Source organism: Citrus clementina, unplaced genomic scaffold, assembly GCF_000493195.1.
Source record: "Citrus clementina cultivar Clemenules unplaced genomic scaffold, Citrus_clementina_v1.0 scaffold_7, whole genome shotgun sequence".
Taxonomy (NCBI): domain Eukaryota; kingdom Viridiplantae; phylum Streptophyta; class Magnoliopsida; order Sapindales; family Rutaceae; genus Citrus; species Citrus x clementina.
The window spans coordinates 975,123-1,002,660 of NW_006262075.1; the positions used below are offsets into that span (position 1 = coordinate 975,123).

Consider the following 27,538-nt stretch of genomic DNA (forward strand, 5'->3'; position numbering starts at 1 on the left):
ATCTCTTGAAACACCTCACCACGCATATGAATTGATAGGATCACTTGGTTGCCATCTTGGCGCCATACCATCCAATAACATACTTTGTTCAAATATGTGTTCCCATACGTACTTCCAAACCTTAGATTATCATTAAGCTCTGAAGCTTTTAAACATCTCCAACAATCACTACTTAAGGTGTACAATGTAACCATTGTACAGACAGAAAATTCATATGTGAATTGATGCTTCAAGCTGCGTAGAAAAACTATCTTTTAGTCGTTAGTTAATGAATTCAATTCAAATCCAATGCTAAAATGGTAGGTAAAGAATTTCTGTGGATGTGGGAGAACTTTTTTACATTTTGGGCTCTGAATTCTCTTGTTGCCACGTTCCACAAGAACATGCGATTTAGATTTTTATCATGAAAACAAAATAAACCATAATATGGACCCAAAAGTTCTTGACAGTTGTTTGATAGGGGTTCAAGTATTTAATGTGATGATAAATTTGTTAGTGTTTCATCAGGGAACAAGACATGTCGGTTCCTTATTGCCAGAAGCATTAACATAGTTAACCGCGGGGCGAGTATTGTCATCATTGTAGTTCTTGAGATGTCTGGAAATTAAACGAGGGCTTTTAATTAAAGCATACCAGAATTCACAGGCGCACCTGTATTGTTGGTGGTAAATTTGTGGGGAATGGCAAATGTAGAGAAATACAACAATAATGGTAGAACTTTATTACGTAAAGTAATATGTTTACAACTAACTCTGTATGTAGGAAGAAAAATAATAGTAATAAGGAAACTGCAAAAATTTTGTGTGCTTCAAGGCACGTTACAAATGTCGCTTTCCTTAAGACGTTATTTGCCCCCACCAATTGAGTGATGCACATGGGTTAAGCAAATACGCCTCCAGGATACAATGAAGCACTTGTTTATTTGCTTGCGTTGTGCATCGACGAAAGCAAACCAGAATACTCTTGAATGTTGCAAGCTTGCCAAGAAACAATATATTGTTTCTGCAGAAAACAATATATTGGAATGAGAATGCACAAAAGAAATGGGTGTTTTGTGTTGAAATTCGTGCTAGAAAAGAATGCTAAGAAAAGAGTGGTGTAGGATCATTAATTTCATATCTCAATGGCTTAAACATGACCCTTATTTATAGATATATTTGTGCCCTCTCATTTGGGTTGTCATCTTTCATGATACCCCTTCATTCATGGCCATTGGATCTAGATTTGATTTTAATCAATGGTCCAAATTGAACTATCACCATTTCAAATGAAATGTCACCATGAAATGATGCATCTCTAAGTGAAATATTGCCATGAAAAGTTATATCATTAGTAAAAAGATACATTTTCTACAAGACACAATTAAATAGACATGTCCTTACAACAAGACATCATTTAATTAGACATGTCTTTAGTGAAAGGTACATTTTCTATAAGGCACATTTATTTTGAAAATTTTCCTAACAATATCGCAGTAAAGATTTCACCGGTAGCCGCGACAGAATTTCAACAATAACATCTTCAGAAATATCGTCATTGCTTTTCACTATCATCTTTGCAATAATATTCTTAATTCCAATTTGCATCCAAATTTATCAAAATTAACTCTTAAGCAATGACGATGGCCAATATGGAAACCTTAGGCGTAAATTGATTTTTTTTCTCACCCCACATTACTGACGAAACGCCTACACTGGAAACGATAAAAGTTAATTTCAGGTAAGTTATTGATCTCAAACAGAAAGAAAAAATGCACGGATGGGCAATGACTTCGCTGCCACATTGCCTGCAACAAACGTGGTCAGTTTATGGTTAGATTTTGACCTTGAATTCTCTTGAAAAAAGAAAAATTATTGAGATACCATTAAGTATGTGACACGAGACTATTCACTTATTTACAAAATTGTCCCCTCAATGATTTCCCGTTCTCATTTTCTGCACTTGTTGGATGCCGTCATATTCAGTGTTGAGATCAAATCCGTTTATAGCTGGAACTTGATGTTTTACTGCAACCTTGCATCTGTCAATTTGTTCACAATCAAGATATGGTGCGAAATTACTTTCTCTTTTCTCTCTTGCAATACTTTGGTGATCGATAATTATTATAGTAACAGTTCATATTAGTTCATATATTTATTATCGTCAAATTCTATTTTCGTAATTTTTTGTTATTTTTTAATTGGCAGTCCTCTGCCTTGACCGATATCGCCAGCTCCATGCTTATGCCTGAAGATGTGAGGTTAGAAATTCTATCAAGATTGCCCGTGAAATCTCTAATGCGACTGAGATGTGTTTGTAAATCTTGGTATGCTTTAATCGAGAATCCTAAGTTTATTTCCAAACACCTTGAAAACTTTAATGATGAGAACGCTCATCTCATGATTAGCTATCAAGTTTATGATGATAATGGACCAAACAGTGTAACCAGTTTGTTTAAAGATAAAACATTAGTAGATTTATCGTATGAAAATATCCATAGACCTATATCTAGAGAGCTTTTGGGTCCTTATGATGGTATATTTTGCTTATGCGATGGTGGTCTAATTACTTTATGGAACCCTGCAACAAAAGAATGCAGAACTCTTCCGAATTATAAAAAAAACCTACCAGCTTTTGCAACTTTTTTAAAGAGGGATGCTATATTTGGATTATGTGATGGGAGTGGTGACTACAAAGTAGTCTTTATATGCAAATTATGGAATGAGAAAATTCAAGACGCTTATGAGCATGCGCATGTTGCTGTCTACACTTCAAGTACTGATTCTTGGAGAGTTTCAAAAGGCAATATTAAGTGGATTCCTTATGTGTTTGAGAGTTATTACAATAATGCCAACTTGAATGGAGTTTTTTATTGGTTTGTATCTAGAGCTGGTGATTTCCACTCGAAATTAATCCTTTTATTTCGCATCAGCGATGAGGAGTTCCAAGAGATACAGAGGCCTTGCATTCCTTATACTCCTTTCGAGAGTCTTGCACCACTTAATGGATCTATCGCTTTGCTACACTTAGATGAAAGCAATCAATATATTGAAATTTGGGTGATGAACGAAATGAATTGGATTCAACTATTTGCAATTGGACCTTTTTTAGGAGTCAAGTCGCCATGTGTATTTTGGAAGAACAATGCAGTTTTAATGGAGTGTAACAATGGGAAGCTGCTCTTGTATGATCTCGTTGTCCAAGAAGTGAGGGATCTTGGACGCTTTAGTAGTGGAGAACTTGGAGCCGCAATCCTAATTTATTGCTACAAGGAAAGTTTAATCAGACTCAAGGGAGAGGAAGAAGATAGTTTATCCGATTCTTTCGACATTCCGTGGCATATAATGGGAGAGTATTAAATTTCAATTGGATACTGCTTGTTTCGCTGTTGTTGTCTAGATGAAGCTACAACTTTAAAAAGTTATAAATTCTTCCAATATCATAATTATTTACTATACTTATGTGGATAGTGTTGATTTTGGTGATGCTGAGGTCTTCCACTCTAACTTACAATTCGATATTGAAATTGGTTTATCTTCGCTATTGGTAGAGTCGAATTCATTACATGTTGTTTAGTTAGTTTTAAGTCGAGCTTCTACTCGTACTAAGGCTTTTTCTTGTGGATGAATCCTTCTCAGAGTGAGGACATTTGATTGAAATAAAATAAAAATGTAGCAGAAAAACACAGGAAAAGGGTAATCTCACCCATATTGGCTAAATTATCAGCTACACCTTTACCCTTCCTGAAGACATCTGAAAAGTGAACCGTCATGGGATCCATTAGAGCAATACAATTATTCCATCGATGAATAAGAAACCGAGGGGGCGGAAGCCACTTATTACAACGATGAAGCACAAGCTAAGGAAGAAGCACATTCGATCCACAACATAGTCCAACCCCGAACAAATGCATGCTCAATAGCCAAGATAACAGCAATCAGCTCAGCAACAAAAGCCGTCTCAGCATGTAACGGAAAGAAATACCATGCAAAAATTTCCCCCTCACACGTTCTGGACACAGCCCCACAAGCAGAAACATGAGAAGAACCTTTCAGCATGCCATCACTATTAAATTTTATCCAATCTCGAGATGGGGGAATTGAACTCACAATTTGAACATGAGGAGCTCGATAATGCATAATACCAACACCCAAATCCAGAAGAAGATCTCTTTCACTCCCGAAGCGAGCGTAATCTCAACCAAATTTGGCAACCCTAATTAAATAAGCCTTGCAAGCGGTAATAACTGATATAGTTGGAGCATAATTACCATCAAAGCGAGCTTGATTCCTGTTGAACCAAATCTGACCAAGGATAAACATAAACATAGCCACCTGCAAATTACAAAATTGAGAAGGTAAACTCCGTGAAAAAATATTTGAAACACTCCGTAGTTGAACCCAACTGAGAAAAAGCCATCTTTAAAGTGTAAGCATTCAAAGAAGACATGAAAAGCATCCTCTTCACAACAATATGCACCACATAAAACACAACAAGAGACCAAAACGATACCACACTTCTTAACTTACTCAAGCGGTGGAGTTCTTTGCGCTTTAGTATTTAATCTAAATACACTTTATTCAAAACACTAATAAATTTTTAACAAATTGACTTTTACTTAGCATACTCTAAAATTAAATACCAAAATTATCCTCAACTGAATATCTGTTGTTATGAATTTTTTCTTTCTATATTCATAAAAATAGTTTTTATGCCCAACAACTTACTTCAGGTGATTGCTGACTTGTTATATGATAAATGTAGAAATTCTTTCAAGAATAGCTAATTTTTTTTTTTCATCTCATTCCATGAATATTAACGGTTGTTTGATTGAAAAAAATAATTATTTATCTCAATAATCCACCAAATGAACGCATTGACCATTATGTAAAATTCGACAAAAAAAATGTCAAAACAAATTATTCTTTCAGGATTTAAATTCCCTAACTAACAAGGAAAATAAAGATTAAAATTTGATGAAATCAACAAGATGGGGTAGAAAATTTGAGAAAAATGTGTTTACAACGTCACTTTTATTAGGGTTTGATGAATCTGTCACAATGTAAGAAAATTAATTGTTGAAAAAGTAAGATTACTTAAATTGATGAGATTGAGAAATCAAAATTAACGTTTATTATATGGATGTAGTAAATGGGTGATATAAGGTTATCGTAATAGTAAATTCAATTAGGAACATTTTAGTAATATAAATTTTTGTTAAAAGATGAATGTTAAAATAATTTTGAGAGTGAAAATAATCCCATCCGTACTCAAATTGCAATTTATGTCCATCCTAAGAATTCAGTTTTATGTCCCTCAAATTGCAATTTATTAGCGATGAGCCATGTATGGACATTTTCATTTAGCCAGAACGAATTAAATTGTAAAATATATGGCAAGTATAATCTAATTTCTGATTGTTTTGATTTGTTGTATTCTTCTTCCACAATCGCAATTGTAAGTGGTATAGTATATCGTATATAGTAGAAAAATAAGTTCAAAAAATATATCAATAATGTGTAATGTAAATGGTGAACCATGAAACAGGATGTTAACCAAGGCAATGCTAAAACAGAAAAAGTATGTTATTGTTTTATGGATCCGACTATTTATCATTTTACGTGTGTGGTTATGATTCATGCTCTACTAAAATAGTCATAGCCATTTTTTATAATATTTATTTGAATGTTATAGTCGCATTTTTTTTAATAAAGTTCGCTGACTATAGCCTAAGGTTATTGTCATCATGTAGTTGATCAGGTGCCTTTTTTTTTTTAACCCCTAACTGAAGAATCAAATAATTACCCTTTAACTTAACCAAGCCTCCTGACTGCTGACAAAAAGCCCACTCTAGAAGTGCTCAAAGTAAATTCCAGCTTTGAAACAGAAAGAAAATTCACGGATGGGCAATGACTTCGCTGCCATGTTGACTGCAAGAAATGTGGTCAGTTTATGGTTAGATATTGATCTTCAATTTTTTTTTTCAAAATTTCTTATATACCACCGAAGTGTGTAACACAAGACTTTTCTTTTTTTTTTGGGGGGGCAAAGTACAAGATTTTTCACTTAGTTACAGAATTGTCCCGTCAATGATTTCCATTTTCCCTTCTCATTTTTTGCGACTTATTGGATGCCATCGTATCCAGAGTTAGATCAATTTTTTTTTCCCCGTTCTCATTTCACAAGAAAGATATGGTACGAAATAATTCTCTCTCTCTTTTTTTTGGTGTAATACTTTGGTGAGCTATAAGTATTATGACAATTCATTAAATTACTGTGTTAATTCATATATTTAAAAATTGTGTTAATCCATATATTTAAAAATTATTCTTAATTTTGTTATTTTTTATTGGCAGTCCTCTGCCTTGACCGATGTCGACAGCTCCATGCTTATGCCTGAAGATGTGAGGTTAGAAATTCTATCAAGATTGCCCGTGAAATCTCTAATGCGACTAAGATGTGTTTGTAAATCTTGGTATGCTTTAATAGAGAATCCTAAGTTTATTTCCAAACACCTTGAAAATTTTAATGATGACAACGCTTATCTCATAATTAGCTATCAGGTTTACGATGATGCTGGACACGATAATCTAACCTGTTTGTTTAAAGATAAAACATTGGCAGATATATCCTATGACAATATCCAGAGGCCCATACTTAGAACGCTTTTGGGTCCTTATGATGGTATATTTTGTTTGTGCGATGATTCTCTAATATTTTTATGGAACCCTGCAACAAAAGAATGCAGAACTCTTCCGAATTATAGTAATTTTCTTCCAACTTGTGCAACGTTTCTATACGAAAATGCTATATTTGGATTAGATCATACAAGTGGTGACTACAAGGTAGTCTTTATATGCGAATTGTGGAATGAGCAAATTGAAGCCCCTTATGAGCATTCGCATGTTGCAATATACACTTCAACTACTGATTCTTGGAGAGTTTCAAAAGGCAATGTTGAGTGGATTCCATATGACTTCAAGAGTCATTTCAAAAGCACCAACTTAAATGGAGTTTTTTATTGGTTAGTATCAAAAGATGACGGTGACCACTCAAATATAATGCTTTCATTTCACATCAGCGATGAGGAGTTCCGAGAGATAGAGAGGCCGCGTATTCCTTACTCTTCACACGAGAGTCTAGGGCTATTTAATAACTCTGTCAGTTTGCTACACTTCGACAAAAGCAGTCACTGCATTGACATATGGCTGATGAGCGATTTGAATTGGATCCAACAATTTGCAATTGGACCTTTTTTAGGAGTCATGTCGCCGCGTGGAATTTGGAAGAACAATGCAGTCCTAATGGAGTCTGATAATGGCACACTACTCTTATATGATCTGATTGTAGAAGAAGTGAGGGATCTTGGACGCTTTACTAGAGGAACACTTGGAACCGCAATCCTAACTTATTGCTACAAGGAAAGTTTAGTCAGACTCAAGAGGGTGGAAGATGATAGGTTATCCGATCCTTTCGACATTCCATGGCATATAATCGAAGATAATCAATTAGATACTACTCTTTTTGGGTGAAATTCTAGATTAGATATTATTCTTAATTAATGCATATAATATGTATAACATATTAAATATAACTATTAATTACATGGTAATTTTTCAAAACAAATATACAAGTGATGTATTAATTAAGTGTAACATCAAAATCCAGAAATCTGAAATCCGTCTCCTTTTGCAAGTGATGTCTAAGTGTCTCGAAGGAGCCACAATCAATCACGTACTCTCCTTTTAAATGCTATAAACTCTCAAATGAATTTTGACAATTGACAAATTTGCTTTGCACTCCATTTAATACTCAATTATAAATGAAAACTGAAATGTTTTAAATAATAAATGTTGAACAAAAAATTACATAAATGTGTTTATAAATTATAAACCATATATCAATTGATAAAAAAGTATAATTTAATTATTTTAATGAATTATTATATAATACTTAAAATAAGTTATTAAATTTATATTATTTTATTTAGTATATTTGTTTTAAATCTTTAAATTTGATCTTTGGTTAACAAACTTTAATAGTTCTAAAATCTTTCTATATTAGTAATATCAAAAATATTTTTTTTCCATAATACTTTGCAATATGTTATTATGTTATTAATCATATTTATGTAAAAATATACTATGTTTAGCACCAACCTATAAATTTTTAAATCCGTTAGCAATAGCCTAAGATACGCTTTATTAAAACCACACCAGCCTACTCGTTGTCCTATATCTTAGAATATCACCAAAAGACTATTTTAATTTTTTTTCTTCAAATATTTATGAAAAAAAATAAACTCTCTCCCAATAGACTCTTCAAATAGAAATAAGTTTATATTACTTTAATCAAATTTTTTCCTTCATCAAAATAAAAGCAAGTATTGCACTTTTCTTTCTTCACGAGTGATAAGATAAAAAATAATATAATACTAAACTTAATGCTCCAAAACACTCTTCAAATAATATTATTCAAATGAGAAAGATGAATAATCTTATTTGAAAAGCCTTTTAAGCTCTTTTTATTTACACGACTCTTCATTGTTTCTCATTTAAAAAACTTTTTCGTGATGTTCTAATTTTATATATACATATAAGCAAAAAGTAAATAAAAATTGTTATTTTACCCCCTAATTTTCAACTTTTATCACTTAGGTTACTCTTTTTGCAGTTTTCATTATATCGCCATAGTTATTGATGTCAAAATTTCAACGTCAAAAAATCATTCCAACAACAAATTTCTTATTCAAAATGTTATTTTTTTTCTTATTCAAATTAACCATCGTCATGTAACAGAAGATTTATCTACTAAAATAATTGCATGATCTTTTTGGAGGTTTCAACTTGAGTCAAAATCTGTTTGATACACACCCAATATATGCCACGGAATCGGAATGTCAAAAAAATCGACTACCCAATCTTCCCACTCGGTAGAAATTAGGCTTTCCTTGTACCTGTGAAGGAATAAACCATCAGTTCCTAGTCCAACATCTCTCAGGGCTCGTGTATTTGGATCATATAAAAGAAGTTGGTTAGTGTTGGATTCTATAAAAAATGAACCGTTCTTCCAAAATTCAAGGGCCCTCAAGACTCCCAAAATAGGTCCAACGGATAATTGCTTTGTCCAAGACCCCTCTTTCATCACCCATTTCTCAAAGCAACTTTCAGACCTATCGAAATCTAGGAAATGAAGAGAGTTGTCATATATTCCAAGAATTGGATTTGGAAAATAAGAATTATCAGGACATTTTATCACATGGAACGCCTCATCACGCATGTGAAATGAAAGGATCTCTTGGCAGTTATTATAACGCCATGCAATCCAGTAACAAATTCTGTCCAAATATGTGTTCTCGGACTGCTGTCCTCCCAGAAAAGAATAATCACTAAGCTCGTTGGCTTTTAAATATCTCCAAGAATCTGTGCTTAGCGTGTACAAAATAACTTCTGTGGATACAGAATCCTTGCGTGTGTTATCATCGGTCACATTCAGTATGAATATTATCTTGTAGTCATTACTTGATGAATCTAATTCAAAACCAAAATTAAGCTGATAAACCCATTTATGGCGCGGGATTTCCCCTTTCCATTTTGGGAGAGCTCTAAATTCTCTAGTTGCCAAGTTCCATATAGATATGCGATTAGAGTTTTTATCATGTAAACAAAACAGGCCATTACAATTACCCAAAAGTTCGTGATCGTGCCTTGTTGGAGGTTCAAATCGTTCGTCGTTTGATAAATCTACCAGTGTTTCATCATGGAACAAGACATAGGGAGGTCCCGCATCATAACCAGGAACCTTTTCGACAACAAGACGAGTATTATCATCATTGTAGTTGATAATGTGCCTGGAAACAAATCTAGGGCTTTTAATTAAAGCGCACCAAAACCGACAAACAAATTTGTATCGCATTAAAGATTTAACGGGTAGTCTTGATAGAATTTCGATGAGTAGATCTTCAGAAAAACCATCATTGCTTGTCATGATTGTCTTCCCCTCGATTTGCAATCTTTACCCTGCAATAACAAATTTCAAAATATTCTCAATTCCAGTCTGCTATACATTTCACACTTTGGCATTTATGATGATCATCAATTTATATTGAAACCCTTATGCGTAAAATATGATTCTGATATGTTGTTCCCTATTTGGCATATCATAACTGAGCGTCATAAAATTGTGGGAAATGTTTGGGGAAACAAGACAAAAGCTCATTCAAAACAACACAGTTTTGGTACATATATCAGTCCTCAATATTTTCAGTCATTTCGCATAACGTTCCACATCATTTGAGACATAAATTCACCAACAGGTGACATGAAATTAATCTATTAAATGCCCAGAAGGAAAATCAAATCGCACACCGTAACTTACTATAATGGCAAATGCAGGATTGATCGTAATATTAACTGAGTGTAATCTCCACCAGGACTGCGAGTCTCGTTTACATCAAATAAATTGTGATTTCCATCGACCTGATCCGACCCTTGACTAGAACACGAGGATTCAGATTTTCCAAATGCATGAGATGACATAAACCTGCTAATTGTGGACAGAAAAATTTTAAATGAGGAATGACGTGACCAATTTAAGTGCGAGAAATGTGGCTGGAGCTGGATTTTGCTCTTGAAAGTAAATGCTCAATCTAAATTTAGTGTCAACTATTGACCATTAACGAGGAGTCGGATTTCGGATGTTTACTCAATGGACGGATGCCTTGTCATCTAGGCTTGAATGATATTCCTCTTTGGACTTTAGATGATTACACTACATTCTTTAGTGTTGTGTTGATTTTTGCCAGATGAAATTTTAGCGGTATTTGCAAGACTTTCGGGTGATGACAGTTCCACCGCACATCAGTGCAATGCATCTCATTTTATAATTTTTTCGCTGCTATTACCCATCCTCAATTCTTGTTTGAATTTTCGGTAATTGCTTCATGAAAATAGCGTCCGCCAATGCCATTTCTTTTAATTTTAAACATAAAATCAATTGTCATTAATTGAAATCTATGTGGTGACCCACACAAATGAGAGAAATTCTACAAGGATAAAGATCCTCTCATGATTTGATCTCCTCCTGAGCAAAATTACTTGTAAGTGATTGGTAGTTAATAAATAGAGAAAATAAATAAGTTAAATCATACCCATACGTTATTATTTGAGGACACATGACATAAGATCTTTAAAAGCTCATGAGAGTTCAGTTCAGGAGAGAATATTTATCCATTCTTACAATGTATATGATGTTCCACATCACAATTTGACATAAAACCACCAATTAATGATGAGTGGACACATGGCGATCGATGTTGAAATATTTTTAAATAAAAATCCCTCAAATATTTTTAAATTCCAAAAAAAGGGGGACAAATAATTAATGTTAGTATTTCTCTCTGACTTCAATATCCCATTCATATTCTTTTGTTCTCTTTTCAATCTTTCTCTCTATTCTGTTGACTACTATTGTTAAAACCTCGTGAAGAAGAAGAAGAAAAAGAAAAAGCTTTTTTTTTTCTTTTTTATGTTGAAGATGTCACTACCACTGAATCAGCAGATTTCTTTATGATGGATGAAGAGGAAGATGATTTTGCAATAGCTGCTATTCTTTTAATGGACATCGCAATTGTCTTTTTTCTGCTGGAAAGATTGTATTGGATTCATTCTAAATTTGTTAACTTATTATTATTCATCTAATTAATGAATAATGCTTAATCTTTTTTTTTTTTTACTAATTCATTTGGATTTTGTTAATCTTGTCTTTCTTACAATGACGTAAAATTATCACAAGATCAAATAGTAAGCTCTATAACATCTTAAATCTTAATTTCCATTAAACCCATCTTAATTTCCATAAAATCCACTGATGACATTATTCTTCTATAAAAGTAAAATATCCGAAGACAGTTAGGATTTCTCGTATTCAATAAAAAGTAATTAACATTTCTTGGAAAATGAAATAAAATAAAACCCGTTTGAGGTGTTGTTAACATTTTCACGGAAAAGACATTTGTCATATGTTTTAATTGGCAAGAACAATTTCAGCGTAACTTTACTGATGCTTTTTCAAAATATAGAGTAAACTAAAATTATGCCTTAATATTGCCAAATAAATAGTTAAAAGAACCGCAAAGATACGGTGATGAGAGAATCAAGAGTTGTGGAATTTTAATTACAGAAGAACAGAAGAGTAGCCATTAATAGACCAATATGCTACAAGAATTACTGTTTAACATTAGTTTGTGAGTAAAACAAAACTGTCCGCTCAATACTCTGGGTAAATTTATATCTATTCCACATAAAATAATTTTCATCACTGAAAAAAAAAAATCTTCTTCTGCCCGAGGTTTAAAAGTTGCAGCCACTAGAATGGAGATGAAGATTGGGGAGGGAATAAAAGAATATGAATGAGATAATGAAATGAGAGATAGAAATAGCAACATTAATGATTTCTCTCTTTTTTAAAAAATTCAAAAAATATTAGAGGAATATTGAAAAGATGAAACATAAATTTTTATTTTAAACATTTTTCAACATTAACTACCATCTAACGTGGAACCTCAAATGTTTTGTAAAATTTCTCAAAGAGAAGGAGAAGAACACTTAGGAGCCTTAATTTTAAGTTTTTAACTCAATTAAACGATTTAAGAATTTGACAAATCACTATTTTTAATTAATTCAATCTAATACCATCCACTTTGCTGCAGGTTTTTAATTTATTGGAATCTCTTTCTTTGCAATTTCAGATTCTCGTCATTAATCAAACTCTAATACTTCATCATCTTAGCATCTAAACTACCTCATCGTATTCATGCATTATTAGAATTAGAATAACCAGAATAATCAAGTTTTTCTAAAGCTTAGTTTGGTCAGGTGGGGAATTTCATTGCGTTGATTTTTCTGTTTCCAACTTGAAAAACATGATGGGTATAAATACAGAAGATATAAAGCAATGAAGAAAATTAGCCAAGGGTAAAATTAGTGTTAACTGTTAAGTGGACATATTTTAAAAAGGAGTGTTATTATACAAATGGTAGGGTGAAAATATCCCCAACCAAGACTTTTTTACATCAATCAATATGATGAATAAAACCATTCCTATGTCGTTGTGCATTGAAAAATTGAATTTGTACGCGAAATCGTTCCAGGATAAAGGCTAAATACGGCATATCGTCCTATCTGGAAATGCTAGTATAATAAGAAGTGGTGATGATATGGACAATTTGAATTTGATGATTTCATGTAAGTGTGCATATATACATACACACACGATGAATAAAACAAACTTCAAACTTGGAGTTGGCTGATATTTACACTGACATTTTTATCCTTGGTCAATTTCTTTGCAGTCCTCGACCGAATAGAAATAAGAAATTGATGTAATTTTTTAAGTAAGACACAGGCCCCTCGTCATGCCATTTCGGGCTTCCCCTTATTGCCGCGAAAACACAAATAACGAATTCGATGATTTCATGTAAGTGTACATAAATACATACACGCACGATGAATGAAAAACTTTAAACTTGGAGTTGGCTGATATTTAACTGACATTTATATCCTTGGTCAATTTGTTTGCAGTCCTGGACTGAATAGAAATAAGAAATTAATGTACTTTTTTAAGTAAAACAGAAGCCCCTCCTTATGCCCTTTTGGGCTTCCCTTGTTGCCGCGAAAACACAAATAACATTAACAGTATGATTTTGAGAAAATACTTAGCAGTAACTACAATTACTAATACGTGTCAAGATACACTACAAAGTGCCATAGGTCCAGTGTGAAACAGCACATGACTACAAATTTCTCGAATGAGAAACTAGGTGATCTACAAAACGTTGCCACGGCAATGACTCATCCATTAAGAAGGCCATGCTCAAGAGGGAAGAAGGATGGGCATTTGCAATCTTATTAGACTTTTCATACAAAAGACACCAGTTTTATTTTTGCTTCAACTTCGAAAATGCCCATTTAAAGTAACCACAGTTTGCTTCAGGATTAGATGCAGGTCCCTGCATGATAGGAAAAAGAATTCTATTAGTTCATATGTTCTCCAACTTCCTAAGAGCTCACTACATATAGCAGGTGGGCGGTGACAGCTAGAACAAAGAAACGAGGCAGCAACAAGCTCATCACAATTCACAGCTAACACCAACAATCAGAGATATACATTGGCATATGGGCCACAACAAATGGCAGCTTGCCCTTTTGTGCACTTTAACAGGGGACCACTAAGTGGTCCTTATTGATAGAACCATAACCAACTCCACTGAGATGATTCTATCCTACCATCAGATAATATGAGGGTAAACAGTATAAAAGTCATATGAGTTCCCATCCTGCTAAAGCAGGTCAGAAAGAATGTTTTAGATATGGACATTAACTTGTCTTTTGCATAAATTGGGCCGCCTTCGAAACTTGAAGCAAGCATTTGTACTTACTAGTCCAAGACTTCTACCATTACAAGCTGAGCCCATATTTTAGAATAACTAATAGTTGAAAACTACCTAGCATGTCAAAATTAATTTGAAAACTGAACCTAACTAGGGAGAACTGTATGTATACTACTTTCTTTCCTGCTAATTGTCATGCACTGAAAAGAATTCAGTCAACAGCAAGGCATTTATCTTTCTTCCTTTAAGACACTGGGACTTTACAAAAATCCTGCAGAGACTTGTTTATGAATGGGTGCTAAGAACATGAAATACCTCAGCTCGAGCACACACAAAAAATCTGCGACCAAATGTTGGACCTGGTTTTTTTACCACTCGAGCAACACAAGGTTCCTTGTGCCCCTTGCAAAGAGGTATACTAGTCTCCATGAGTTGTTGTATCCTTCGCCATTCTAGTAAAGCAACATTATTTCTCTCTTTGTCCAAAAAACGTTTGCCCTTTTTTTCATCCTGATCGTGTGAGCACACACTTGAGTTCACTCCATGCAGCTCATGAACACTGCAGCTGTAATCTGTCACAGGAATTTTGTTGGAATGATGATGAGACTCGGGGACTTCTTCCTGACTAAGTGAAGTATCGGTAACAGAATTATTAACATTAAGTGAAGTATCAGTAATAGAATTGTTATCATCATGGCTAACATTTGACCTCTTATGAAAAAATGACTTCAGAGAGAGTTGGCCAAGTTGACTTTTTTTTGCTTTTTTCCTGGCTCTATCAACAGGAAATGGAGAAATATGCTTACTACTCCCCTGTGTAATTGTTGAATGAGAAGCCACATTAGCACTATCTCTACAATTCTCAATTGTTTTCGTAAATTCTCCTTCGGACTCTTGGTTTGAAGAAGAACAATAAACACCCTGGAGAATGCCAGAATCACAATAGTTGTTGAGTGATCTATCAACATTCTCACTGCAGTCCTCTGTGTCCCCTGTTGAGTTACTTTCAGCTGGAAGTGAACCAGAGAATTTGCAAGATTTCCCTTGTTTAGCAACTTCTCTTTTCATTAACACAGACACTGCACAAAATCAAGGGCCAAGTGAATTTGCAGAAAAAATAAAGAACAAGAAGCTGGTTATGTGTTTAGATCTTCTTATTATTGATACAAATTTTCCTAAAGGTTCTCCCTTGGTAAGAAGGTCAAAGGAAGCAACTCATTCCCTCGCATATGAATGGAGATTTTGATGGACCTAAGGATCAAAAGTTGGGTTGCCATTATTTATTTCAAGCCTGATCCCAATCGCTTACAACCAACATTCAATATATGATTAATCAAATTTTAGCCAAGAAGTTTCTTTGTCTATACACACACACACACACACACATATTTTTGCCCTACAGAACAATCAGGAAAAGCATAACTAGACATTAAATCCCCTTCCAACCCATGTAAGCAGGGTTTTAACCCTAGACCTCTTGTACCACCCCAAAAGGTTTCACAAGTAGCACCCACAAATTTTAGCAAAGTTAGACATTGTTGAAGGGCTGAGCTTAAGATATCTAGGTATCCAGCCCAATAGGTAACTTATTGGGCGGAGGGACCTATCCTACTTATAAGCCAAGTGATATCCTGGGTCACAACTCAGTAGACATTAAAACATTACAAAATTGTTGAACATTTATATTGATAACCAATAAAATTCTATAATTATCTTTAATTCCCCATAGAAGGCAAACTGAAACTTAAGTTTCTTGCAAACAATGGTTGCATATATTCACAAGTACACAAATACATAGGAAAACTAACACATTTCAAGAAAAAAGAGGGAAAAAGGGAAGAGAAAATCTCACCAAGTGTTTGCTGGACACCACGAATTATAGGAAGATATCTAGAAGCTAATGATGGAGTGCTATGTTGGGGAATTTCAGGAACTTCCCCTAAACACATATAAACAGGGGCATGGTCTGAACCTTCTAATCTAGTGCTCATCCCTCCCTTCCACCTGTAACTGGAAACAGCTTCAGTTATTGACTTAAATAGCAAAAACCACACTGACCAAGTACAGTACATTAATCTACTATGAAATCTAGCTACCTTGGTGCATTTCCAGGTTTCCAACGTTTATAGTCTATCAATATGTCACACTCATTAACATGGCAAGTTAAGAAGTTATAGCTTTGCAGGTCATGCTTTTGATGCAGACATGGTCCAGCACAGAGAATATGGTCAATTCTTGTCCCATAATTAAATTGTTCAGCACCTGTATTTGATGGCCAGCATGTGTATGATTCTCTTCTGTAGAAAAATAGTACGAGAAAGGAAGAAAAACAATATCACTGTGCAAGAATAGTTAAAAACATTCTGGCAATATTAGTGAACATTGATATTGAGATGGAAGCATATTACATGCTACTACAAAACCCAAATCTTAAATAAATATAAACAAAGTCTCCCGTCTGTAGAAAACTAAATAGCTGTGTTCAAATTCATAACCTTGTCAAGAGAAAATAAAATCTTTTTTCTAATAAGTCACAGTATAGAATCGGTCAATGATTAGCAGTAGTGATGCTCATGGTGGATATAAAGTACTTTTTAAAAAAGGCAGTAATATAGAGGAATTCAGAAAATGAAATGAAATTTCGATCAATGAAAGCATCCATCTTTTCCAGGCAAGAAAATAACAATCTAGCGTACAACTAAATTAGAATCATGCATGGGTAGTATACATGGTTATTCACAAGATAGAAAATCCTACCTGAAGCTTAAATAATTGGGGAAAAGAGCCTTATAAAGGTTTGAATGCCAAATCGAAAACAAAATTCAATGGAATTTGGATTCCCTAACACATTCATTTAACATCAATTAAAGGAAATCCAAAGTAGGTTGAAGTTCTAAACCTTTCAGGATGTTTTGATCTGAAAACATCAAAGAAAGAGCCACCAGATTCCACAAGCATAGATCTGAACCATATTCTGAACCTGCAAAACAATTTGTTTAAATTATACTTAACACTGGCCATTACTTGTAAAACTGTAAAAACTTATAGGAAACAACAGCTAGACAGTGCCAAAATCAGCCAGATGGATATGAAACAAGCACTGCATCAAAACCAGCCAACAACTTACTCGTTCTTTGCAAAATCTGGTCCTGCATCACAGCGATCTATAGCAGCAGGAGCAATATTAAGATCGCCGACAACAAAAATCCTCCTCCCCTGACACAGTAGAAACTCCCATCTTTTCTACATCAAATACTACCAATATCAAACATTCATATGAAATTACCATGTTTGCTCATTATTTCACATACTCAGCTCATTAATAATATGCATACATACACACACACACACACACACACACACACACATATATATATATATGTATGTATGTATGGAGGAAGTACAAAATTAATAAACAATTGAATAAGAAGCACCTGTAATACATGGAAGAACTGAAGCTTAAATTGAATTCTAACTGTATCCTCACTATCAGCTCGAGGCCCATACACATTGAATAGAACTGACCAATTGCAATATAAGTTCAATCACTAAATTGTAAAACAGAATTTAAACAATCTTTTGCATTAACAATAAGTAGCATATTTTTAACTTACTAAAATGACCATGATCTGTAATAACACACCGTCCCTCACTATCAATTTTAAGAAGCTCATCTTTTGAAAAGTCTTCAAGACCTTCCATAATTTTACTTCCAGAAGTTTCTAAAAGGCCAGTGAAGCCCTCCTCAGCTGCCACTGGCAGAGCCACCTCGGTGCTGGAAAATGGTGATTTCACGCGGCAAAATGTCGCCACACCTGAAGAAATTATAAGTTTTTAAAATGAAAATGGATCAAAGAGGAAAGTGAAAGCATATTTGGTTGAGGAAATTTAACAAACAATTTACCGGAGTAGCCAGTTCGGCCTTTATCAGAGGTACGTGTACATGAAAAGAACGACTCGTATCCATCGGCCATTACTAAATCTGATTTTAACTCCTGCCTTCTTAATTTTGTTTCCTATTTTGTGTAAAAGATTGAAATTAAACACTTTTTTTCGTACAAAATTGAAACTAAAAAGCGAATTGGATGACTGTGTACCTGGAAGCAAATGATGTCGGCATCGAAAGAGTCGAGTAACTTTCGGAGAGAGCCGAACTGAGAGACGCGTTGTCTCAGGCCGTTTACGTTGTACGTTACTATCTTCATCGCTCAGCGGTGTCCACACATTCCACGAGCAAGGTCACCGGCTCTTTTAGTTTCCCACTTCGCCGGCTGCGATGCTCCACAACGCAAAAACGGTGCCAGAAACGGTTTCGCAAACTTTTCTTGGACAGAATTACCTCGGCTTCGCACCAATAAGGGTAAAATTATTAAAATTATCAAATTAAACTTACGACTGTTTGGAATGACTTACAATAATTATAAGTGTTATTATTATTGATTGTTTGTTAAGCAGAACTTTTAATATTAAACAAATTATTTTGTGTTTATTAATAAAAATTTAAATTTTGAATTTTGAGAATAGTAATTAAAATTTGTTCTTAAATATTAAAATATTATTTATTTATTTGATAATTTTATTTCATTAATTTTATAATCTATTTTTAAAAAATTCATTAATCAACTAGTTAAGTTAGTAGCTCCACACAGAAAAGGGACTCAGCAGAGAATGGTGTGGCTGTGGTAAGCACAAGTTGTTGTCCTCATTTTTAGTAATAATATTTTTTTTGATAACTAGTAATAATATTTTAATTGAGGATTAAAAGTAAAATAATAAAATTTGGATGGGATTCTCTTATAGTTGTAAAAAAGCATGAGCGGACACGACTTTGATGCTCTAGTTGTCGGGACTCTTTCTACCCCATGTTATACGCTCACTTTCGCAAGAACAAATGAGCTAATATTTAGTCCCGAGTACAGTGATCATGCTCAAATTAGTGTTGTTTCTCAATTTCACCACCGGACATACTGATTTGACATTCTTACATATGTGCAATTTCCGCTGAAGAGCTCAATGTAAATGCGCTCTCCGTCTCCCAAGAGAGCTTTTACAAAATACAGGGAACGACTTGGATCCATCGCTATTAGCTCATGATACCTTTGCTTAGGTTGTTCTCGTGACAACCATTCCGCATGTCAAAGGCCAACGGTCATGGCTGTGACCAAAACTGTGACGGTCTTCAGACTGTCACCGCAACTGATAGTCAAACTCAAAGCCCAAGAGCATTCTTCTGCTACTTAAGAAGACTTTGGAGCCGAATGGTTGAAAAAGAGAATGAAAAGCCTGCATTGATCTACTAGTCAAATTCGTAAGGCGATGCGAATGCAACTTTCATAAGAGTTGGCTATGGCTATTAGCATCCTCTAACCCCATTTTTATTATAACTAGATAGATTTAAAGAAAAATATAAATAAATTAATTCCACTTATCTCTCTCTGAATGTCTCCAATCTATTTTTTTTTTTTTTGTCTTAACCACGAGATAATCTGGGGAGGGCCTCAACTGTGGGAGGCACCTTTAAGTATGTACCACAACTCAGACTAGAAGTTTCCGTTCGAACCGGCAGACACATGTTCTCGCAACAAATGCGACTTCTCTGAGACTCGAACTGAGGAGCAAATCCGTCAAGCCACTTAAGGGGACTCTATTGCCAGTTATTGCCAGTGGAGCCAACACTTTGTTGGTATCTCCAATCTACTTTACCTACACATATATAATTTTTTCTTTTTAAAATTACATAACCAATTCATTTATTTGTTGTCTCATTTATACAACTAGTTTACACAAACTTAAAACATCAATTTTTCTCATCATAATGAGTTAGGTCAATATTTTTGTTGATAATATAACATGTTTTAAGAGTCCAAAGAGAGTTTTTTTTTTTAATTAACTGAAGCATAATTTAAAAAGAAGTTTTAAGAGGATTTTGGTGGGGTGACAAGAGTCCAACTCTTTTCATAATAGTGTTTCATGATTACGCTTGCTTTATTTTTTGGCCCTCCCATAAGTTGGTAGAATTTTGCGACAAGAGTGGACAAGCTTTGAGGAAGAGGAGCTGGTTCGGACAAAGTTGTTACCACAGTTGTACGAGAATCTGACCACTACCTTCCTTTCCAGCATTTGCCAGCTATGCCTAAATACTAGGAACGCGGAACTCTTTTTGGGCAATATGTACAATATAACTGATGCAATTATAAAAAGGAAATGGTGAACAAGACGAAGATGAAGCACAAATGAATTCTAGTACACCATATTTCTAGCGCGTTTGGGGCAGCTGCGCTGCTCCCCATGCCATATTCTAGGGGAATATTCCCTAGAATATGCATGGGGAGTAGCTGCGCGGTGGCAGCGCAGCTGCCCCAAACGCGTCTTTCATTAATATATCATTTATAGTCACATTACAATTTGGATATATCATTTATAGTCACATTACAATTTGAGGGCACGACTCAGGGAACCCGGAAACCCCAAAATAATTAAATGTACACTGACATGACTATCATACCCAAACCCACCTTCCATGCTGAGCATAGTGACTCTACTTTCATGACCCTTAATGCATAACATATTCCAGATCCCATGTGATTGTGAAATCCCAACATTGACACTTGAGTTTCAATATATAGGTTCCTCTATGCAATCTTGTCTAGATTTGGGTACAACCTTGACATAAATAAAAAACACCTCTCTCCTCCAACCTCTCCTTGCTCTTGATCTTAAATATTTTAAGTCTAATCTACAATTTCCTGGGATTCCGATGACCAGATGGGCTAGGAGGCACATTTCGAGAACTAATGCTTGCAGTTCTTAAAAGCCTACGGAATTCCGAAAGACTTATTCTACCATCTTTGTCAATATCTGCCTCCTCAAGAAGTGGGTCAATGGAGCCTTTTAAACCCGTGTGCTGCAAAAAGAAGGGTAATCTCAGTTCTCATCTTATCGTATCAGTTAATCCTCTAGAATTTCCCTTTATTTCTTTTGGGACAAGGCAGTAATTCAGCACGGGGACAGCAAAAATGATAAGAAATAAGACTCACCATTCTTAGTTCCTCGGGTGTAATAAACCCATCTCTATCAATGTCAAATTTTTCAAAAGCAGCCTGTGACCGTAAATGCCACTTCTCAGAATCATGCTCCTCCAATTGATGCACATGCAGGGTAGCTGCAACAAATTCACTAAAATCCACAAGCCCATCTGTGTTGCAGTCAATCTGCATCAGGAAAATTAGCAACTATACAGTTAAATATAAAAGATTGTAAACCATATCCACAGGAAATAAAAGTAGATAGCTAAATTTTTCTCCTTTTTCATGGCACGGGAGGAAAAGGCCAAGGAAAGGAGTGTTCACCGCTTGAAGAATCTCTAAAACACGTGATTCCTTCAGCTTCCAAGGAAGATCTTTAGCAAGGGCCTGCATTCAAATCATCCTTGTTAGAGTAAATAAAAAAATATATACACGAGAACATAATTCATTGACAGAGGGATACAATATCGTTAGCGGACCTGTCTCATCTCTTCAAGACTAATAGAACCATTTTTGTCCACATCAATTGCATCAAATTGATCCCGAAGATCAGCAAGCTCCTCATCATCAAGTGTGCTAGCCAATGCCTGCAGAAGAATCAATTTATTTAAAGAAATAAACTATGTTTGTTTTAACTTTAAATAATGCAGTATATTTAAAATATTGTGTTACCCTTAGAGCAAACTGTTTCAAACGACTGTACTTCACAAATTGCCTCATGTTATTCAAAACAGATATATCAATAGGGATCTCAGATGCATCTCCTCCTTCTCTAACCCATGGGTGTGCTGAAAAGTTGAAACAAATTAAAACAATAATCAAAAACTTGATAGCACGAAAAAGATTGCTGCAGAAAATCTCTTCTTCAGACATGGCAGTAAATTCTTAAACACTAAAATATTGTGGCTTATACACAATCATATAGAAAGCTTATTATTGTTGGATATAGATTATACACATACATAGGGCTTGAGCAGCTGTAAGTCTTGCTCGAGGATCCTTCACCAATAACTTCTTCACAAAATCTTTGGCACTGTTACTTATGCTTGGCCAGGGTTTGCGACGAAAATCAGGCTTGTTCCTCAAAACCTGATAATACAAGACATTTAAATATACCCGCAAATGAAAAATAATAACAGAAAAAAAAATGCCAATACATCTCAAATATACAGAGATCTTGAGTAAGATTTTCAAAAAGAACATATGCATACATTTCTGGTTCATTATTGGATAGGTGAAAGAAGAAATCAATGAGTTGAAAAGGTTGAAAAAAGAAATGAGCAGCAGAGGATATCCAGTTCTTTCTGATATAGGGATAAAAGTTAGTAACCGCATATCAGAAGAGGAAGGAAAAAAAAGGTCCTAAAGAGAACTACTACTAACATGTAAGGCATATGGTCCATATAAAGAGTCATAATGAATGCAATTTCTAAACTAAACCCAATAAAGGTCATCATAGACACTACTTTTTCAAAAAATCATGTATCAGAAATGAGAGTTGTGCTGCACCTCCTTAAATATACCGTCCTCAGTCTTATCCCAAAAGGGACGCCTTCCACAGAGCAAAATGTAGGTAATTACACCAATACTCCAGACATCTGATTCGGGTCCTGACTTGCGTTTCAATACTTCCGGAGCAACATAATAGGCACTGCCAACAATGTCTTGAAACTTCTTCCCTGCATTTTATTGAACCTTTTGAATTATATGCGGGCTTAAGAACTTCGAATAAAAATAGCAATAACATTGACTGAAACTTAATACAAGTAATGCAACAGTTGCAATTGACTTTTCCATGACTCACAATACAAACAAAAGGAAAAATTCTATTGCAAGGAAGAGATTCATCCACGATGGAATTCTACTCACCTGGTTTTATGAAGTCTGACAAACCAAAGTCAGTAGCCTTCAGAGATGAATCCTCTTTGGCTGATTTGAAAAGAAAATTCTACCGGCAGTAAAAGAATTCAAAGGAAACAAGTCAAGCAATAAGTCAAAGATATCGCATGCTTACATTCAATAAATGCTGAAGTTCATCATTATACCTCTGGTTTCATGTCCCGATGCACCAGACCATGTAAATGACACTCAGCTGCAACTCTGAGCATCTGCCGTACAACTACCGCTGCGTCTTTCTCAGTGTAACGACTGTCCTTTCTGATTGCAAGAAACCAAGCAGAAGTAAGAGTAATGCTAATCATCCTATAGGGAAAAAAAAATATAGTAAGAGCAGAAATTACAGCCAAGATAATTCTATTTTCTGAGGAACTAGTATTCTTACTTGGCCAATATCCTATCCAGCAATTCACCACCCTCACATAACCTGGTAAAAGACAATATCATTAAAGTGACAAAAATAACACGTGTTCTCTAATGGGCAACAAAGATGTAATTTGCAGACCAAATAAAAATGCTTCTGACAAATATATAGATCAGACATGAAGAAAAGGATTGTGATTCAGGCATGAACCATAGAACAGTCAAACAAGGAGAAGTAAGCAATGGTATAATGTAAACTGCACAGACAATAAGCCATGAAATAGTCATGCAAAAAGAACTCCAAAGATTTGAAGATATTGAACTTACTCCATTGCTATATATACATAGTTATCATCCTCAAATGCATTGTAAAACTTAACTACATTCTCATGGCCTGCAAGGGCCTGCAATATCTTAACCTCTCGCTTGACATCCTCAACAGCAATAGGAAGAATCATCTGCCACCAGAGACAAGGATTTGTTTTACAAGTTTCCAAAATATTATCTTTAATGTAAAAAATAAATAAATAAATAAACCAAACAGTGCTAATCCCATCTAAATGAATTACAGCACCACCGAATCTAACTATAGATGATTATTTCTATCTGTGTGCATAACAATCACAAACATTGAACCAAAGATCACCTAACTCAAAAGGAAAAGAAATATCTTTTGAGTTTTGACAAACGGATCCATGAGAAATGTAAGGGTAAAAAAAATACCAAAGCCACATATTAACAGAAATGGAGTCTGACATTGTAGGCTATATAGTCAATCCACATAATCCGCCCCAACAGGCCTACCTCAAATAGATGGCATAGTAATCTGATTTACAATTTATCATTTCTATGGAACAAATGGCCTAGAACAATTGAATTTATGGAAATTATTCACCAAAACCTAAAGTCAAAGCAACAAAAAGCCCAACGTTAATCCATTTTAGAAGTGTTAATTTCTTACTAGGTTAATTTCAGTTCCTCAATGACGCAGCCATATATGTTCAGGATTGCAATAATAAAGAGAACAGACCCATCATTGGCAATGAGCAGAATATTACAATCCTTTTAATCAAGGTAAGCAACTATAAGAACGTCGGTCAACTGAGAATAACATGAGTTTATGGCTTGATATTCAAGGAAAGGCAAATTAAATATCTAAAAAAAATAAAAACCCAGATGCACGAAGTGGAGAATCTACTATGAAAAGCAAAAGCAACCTTCAAGTCCTGAAATGAAACCACCCGAATTAGGATCTTCAGCATCCAGTCAAAACCCACAAAATATCCAATCTTTAATTCAATCGAAAAATTCCCATCAATAAATAAAAGCTAAAAAAATCTAATGGAGTCAACCCAAAAACAACCAAATAACAGAAACCCAATTCATAAAAATAAGCTAAAAGTACCTTATTCTTCTCAATTTTCTTAACGGCAACACGATCTCCATTGGCCTTGTCGGTGGCAACATATGTGTAACCAAATTGACCATGTCCAAGCAATTTGCCGATCGTGTATCTCCTATCAAAATCTTTATCATATCCAAAATCTGTACGTTTGCCACATGGGATCACCCCAGTTTGCCTTCTAGAATTGGTCTTTTGGTGTTGTTTGGTCTTGAGCTGCTGGTAATTCTTAGCACGTTCTTGATGTTGATGCTGGTGTTTGTGGGTTGTATCATTTCTTGCATGACGATTGTGACGTCGTTTTGCCTCTTCTTTATTTGCGTTTCGATGATGATTAGCGTTGTTGTTGTTACTGCCGCTGTTAGAGCCACTCACTTTGGTCGTGGAGAGACAGATACCCATGTTTTGTAATTACAATATTGTTGGATGGAGTTAAAGAGATATCGAAATATCTAGAGAGGTGAAGCAACAGCCCATCACAATTTTATTAAATAGTAATAATAATTGAATACATGAATACTGAGAGAGAGAAAGGAAAGGAGGAGGAAGAAAGGAAGAAAGAGAGATCAATTTTGGAGAAGGAGACGGTGGTGGTCAAAAGAGACTTTTTATTTTTTTTGAAAGAGAGATGATGATTCAACTCCTCCCTTTTTTTTATTTTTTTTTTATTTTTCTGGTTTTTTTTTTCTCTTTTAATGGAGAAGCTAGTTTTTCTTTTTTATTAATTTACTTTTCTTATTGGTTCAATTAATTTACTGGAAAAATAAAAATAAAAGATGTTGGTAATAGCATGATCATAGCTGTTATGGTCTCTGATCATACGCCGTTTGTATATTTTGTTTAGAACAATTTTCAATGACAAATGTAAGTATCTCCTTTCTTATAGCGGCAATTAACATTTAAATAGTTAATATCGAACAAACAACCCGAGCTTTTAATAAATTTACAGTATTTACTTTGTTTGCATAAGTTAATTGATATGCCTTCGTATGGAGTTAAATTAATTGCAATAGTTAACAAATATTTTTAAAATTAACTTTCTATATTTTTATTTTATGATTATAAAGTTGTGTTTCCTCTTCTTCCCCTTGGGTTGTTGTTGTTTTTTGTAACTTTATCCACTGAGCTTTCAAAATAAACCCTAATCTCACTTCATGTAACAGCTTAAGGCATGATTCTAAATATAATCTTAATGTTGATCATCCTAATTAGTGAGGTGACGTTAGTATGTTGAATGATGAACATAGTAATAAGTGTCATTTTTTGAGATATGAAATTGATAAATTTAGAGTATTTGGTAACTCTTTGAGGTGGTAAAGAAGTTTAAGAGTCAAATATATTCACATTAGTGGAGAGGGAATTGAGTATTAGGCTATTAATAAACAAATATTATTTATGTAAAATGAATAGAATATAAATGCATTTTATTTTTAATTAATTTTCAAGTCTGTTTAAAATTACTTTTGAAAGACTTAAAAATGACTTTTAAAAACTAATTTTAGTGTTCGAAATTTTTTTTAAAAAAATTATTTTGACAAAATTATCCCATCAAATAGTAGATTTTAAAGAATGGGGAATGAGTACATTTTCAAAATCTAATTTTAAGAATTAATTTATTCTTAATATAATTTTATATATATCCTCACAAAATTATAAAAAATCCAAAAGTATCCTTATTCAATTAGGGAATAAAATCAATAAATTTAAAGACATTATTAATGCCCATTATAGTGAGATAGCAAAAAAAAAATAAAAATAATAAAATATATTTTTAGTTATCAATTATTATTATATATATATACACACACACAATAAAAAATTATATATATACATATTTACAAATGTGTAAATAAATTTTATTCGACATTTATTTTACTTCAGCTATTTGTATTCTTATATAAGTTTAATAGTAAGATTTACCAAACACATATGATTGTTTTTTAAATTTATAGCACTTTTAAAAATAAATTTTACTATACATTTAATAAATTATATACACAGCTGATTATATTTATAGTATAGTTAATAATAATTATTCTAAAAAGTATAACATTACTAAAATGACCCTTAATAATCGACTCTCACAACTTGCCCTAATAGATACCTACATCTCACCATTTTTAATTTTGATAATTAAACTCTCATTGTTATAAATGAAAATCTAAACACTTTTATATTAGTGAATTTTATTTATTTAGATGCTAATGAAGACATTATGGCACATTGATGCTCTTATTTTCATCTAAATATATGAAGTCTATTTCTAAAATAATGGAGCCTACACATAAAATTTTGAGGGGCAAGGGTTACCTGACTATTAAGGCCATTAAACAGTAGAAGTTTGTGCATCTTTTTTTCCTTTATTCGATTTATACTTTTTCAAATTATTCATTTGGAAATGTTTTGTCATACAAGTTTGAGCAATGGTAAAACTTAGAATTTAATAGTCATATTAATAATTTTAGATGTTAATTCATAAGTTAA

The 27,538-nt window shown here is 33.9% G+C and overlaps 5 protein-coding genes across 9 annotated transcripts; 2 read left to right on the forward strand and 3 right to left on the reverse strand.

The window, feature by feature from the left end:
• Positions 1-1,758: 1,758 nt before the first annotated feature.
• Positions 1,759-3,338, forward strand: LOC112096744 (F-box protein CPR1-like). Its single transcript, XM_024180392.1, has 2 exons — positions 1,759-1,800; positions 2,187-3,338. The coding sequence occupies exons 1-2, from the start codon at positions 1,759-1,761 to the stop codon at positions 3,336-3,338; spliced, it is 1,194 nt and encodes a 397-aa protein (XP_024036160.1).
• A 2,543-nt stretch (positions 3,339-5,881) lies between these two features.
• LOC18036217 (F-box protein At3g07870) lies at positions 5,882-7,511 on the forward strand. Its single transcript, XM_024180393.1, has 3 exons — positions 5,882-5,923; positions 6,336-6,454; positions 6,536-7,511. The coding sequence occupies exons 1-3, from the start codon at positions 5,882-5,884 to the stop codon at positions 7,509-7,511; spliced, it is 1,137 nt and encodes a 378-aa protein (XP_024036161.1).
• A 1,309-nt stretch (positions 7,512-8,820) lies between these two features.
• LOC18037371 (F-box/kelch-repeat protein At3g23880) lies at positions 8,821-9,966 on the reverse strand. The gene has a single exon (XM_006425398.1). It carries the CDS (start codon positions 9,964-9,966, stop codon positions 8,821-8,823), a length of 1,146 nt encoding a protein of 381 aa, XP_006425461.1.
• Positions 9,967-13,522: 3,556 nt separating this feature from the next.
• On the reverse strand, positions 13,523-18,723 carry LOC18037718 (DNA-(apurinic or apyrimidinic site) lyase 2). Of its 4 annotated transcripts, none has more exons than XM_024181038.1 (10): positions 18,466-18,723; positions 18,273-18,384; positions 17,983-18,183; positions 17,803-17,888; positions 17,496-17,584; positions 17,268-17,348; positions 16,465-16,665; positions 16,221-16,378; positions 14,684-15,447; positions 13,523-13,987 (listed from the first exon to the last, which is right to left on the reverse strand). In XM_024181038.1, the coding sequence occupies exons 1-10, from the start codon at positions 18,571-18,573 to the stop codon at positions 13,916-13,918; spliced, it is 1,872 nt and encodes a 623-aa protein (XP_024036806.1). In that variant the 5' UTR covers positions 18,574-18,723; the 3' UTR covers positions 13,523-13,915. The 4 variants fall into 4 exon arrangements, with proteins under 4 accessions (XP_024036806.1, XP_024036805.1, XP_006425462.1 ...); XM_024181037.1 differs by having other exon boundaries at positions 16,221-16,372; positions 17,496-17,611; XM_006425399.2 differs by having other exon boundaries at positions 17,496-17,611.
• Positions 18,724-20,591: 1,868 nt separating this feature from the next.
• LOC18037397 (calcium-dependent protein kinase 28) lies at positions 20,592-25,679 on the reverse strand. Of its 2 annotated transcripts, XM_006425406.2 has the most exons (12): positions 25,058-25,679; positions 23,980-24,110; positions 23,675-23,716; positions 23,439-23,550; positions 23,263-23,341; positions 22,903-23,072; positions 22,356-22,482; positions 22,066-22,181; positions 21,873-21,980; positions 21,718-21,780; positions 21,406-21,579; positions 20,592-21,272 (listed from the first exon to the last, which is right to left on the reverse strand). In XM_006425406.2, the coding sequence occupies exons 1-12, from the start codon at positions 25,454-25,456 to the stop codon at positions 21,105-21,107; spliced, it is 1,689 nt and encodes a 562-aa protein (XP_006425469.1). In that variant the 5' UTR covers positions 25,457-25,679; the 3' UTR covers positions 20,592-21,104. The 2 variants fall into 2 exon arrangements, with proteins under 2 accessions (XP_006425469.1, XP_024036187.1); XM_024180419.1 differs by lacking the exon at positions 23,980-24,110 and having other exon boundaries at positions 25,058-25,134.
• Between the last annotated feature and the right edge of the window lie 1,859 nt (positions 25,680-27,538).

Excerpts from the sequence above, each read along its gene's own strand:
- LOC18037397 (XM_006425406.2), bottom strand. The coding sequence starts at position 25,456 with ATGGGTATCTGTCTCTCCACGACCAAAGTGAGTGGCTCTAACAGCGGC. Across the intron at positions 23,073-23,262 it reads GTCAGACTTCATAAAACCAG|GGAAGAAGTTTCAAGACATT; the intron begins GTGAGTAGAATT and ends AATAAAATGCAG. Across the intron at positions 22,483-22,902 it reads AGGACGGTATATTTAAGGAG|GTTTTGAGGAACAAGCCTGA; the intron begins GTGCAGCACAAC and ends TTGTATTATCAG.
- LOC18036217 (XM_024180393.1), top strand. The coding sequence starts at position 5,882 with ATGGGCAATGACTTCGCTGCCATGTTGACTGCAAGAAATGTG. Across the intron at positions 5,924-6,335 it reads TGTTGACTGCAAGAAATGTG|TCCTCTGCCTTGACCGATGT; the intron begins GTCAGTTTATGG and ends TTTTATTGGCAG. Across the intron at positions 6,455-6,535 it reads AGATGTGTTTGTAAATCTTG|CTATCAGGTTTACGATGATG; the intron begins GTATGCTTTAAT and ends TCTCATAATTAG.
- LOC18037371 (XM_006425398.1), bottom strand. The coding sequence starts at position 9,966 with ATGACAAGCAATGATGGTTTTTCTGAAGATCTACTCATCGAAATTCTA.
- LOC112096744 (XM_024180392.1), top strand. The coding sequence starts at position 1,759 with ATGGGCAATGACTTCGCTGCCACATTGCCTGCAACAAACGTG. Across the intron at positions 1,801-2,186 it reads CATTGCCTGCAACAAACGTG|TCCTCTGCCTTGACCGATAT; the intron begins GTCAGTTTATGG and ends TTTAATTGGCAG.
- LOC18037718 (XM_006425399.2), bottom strand. The coding sequence starts at position 18,573 with ATGAAGATAGTAACGTACAACGTAAACGGCCTGAGACAACGCGTCTCT. Across the intron at positions 17,349-17,495 it reads CCAGATTTTGCAAAGAACGA|GTTCAGAATATGGTTCAGAT; the intron begins GTAAGTTGTTGG and ends ATTGTTTTGCAG. Across the intron at positions 13,988-14,683 it reads TTGTGTGTGCTCGAGCTGAG|GGACCTGCATCTAATCCTGA; the intron begins GTATTTCATGTT and ends CCTATCATGCAG.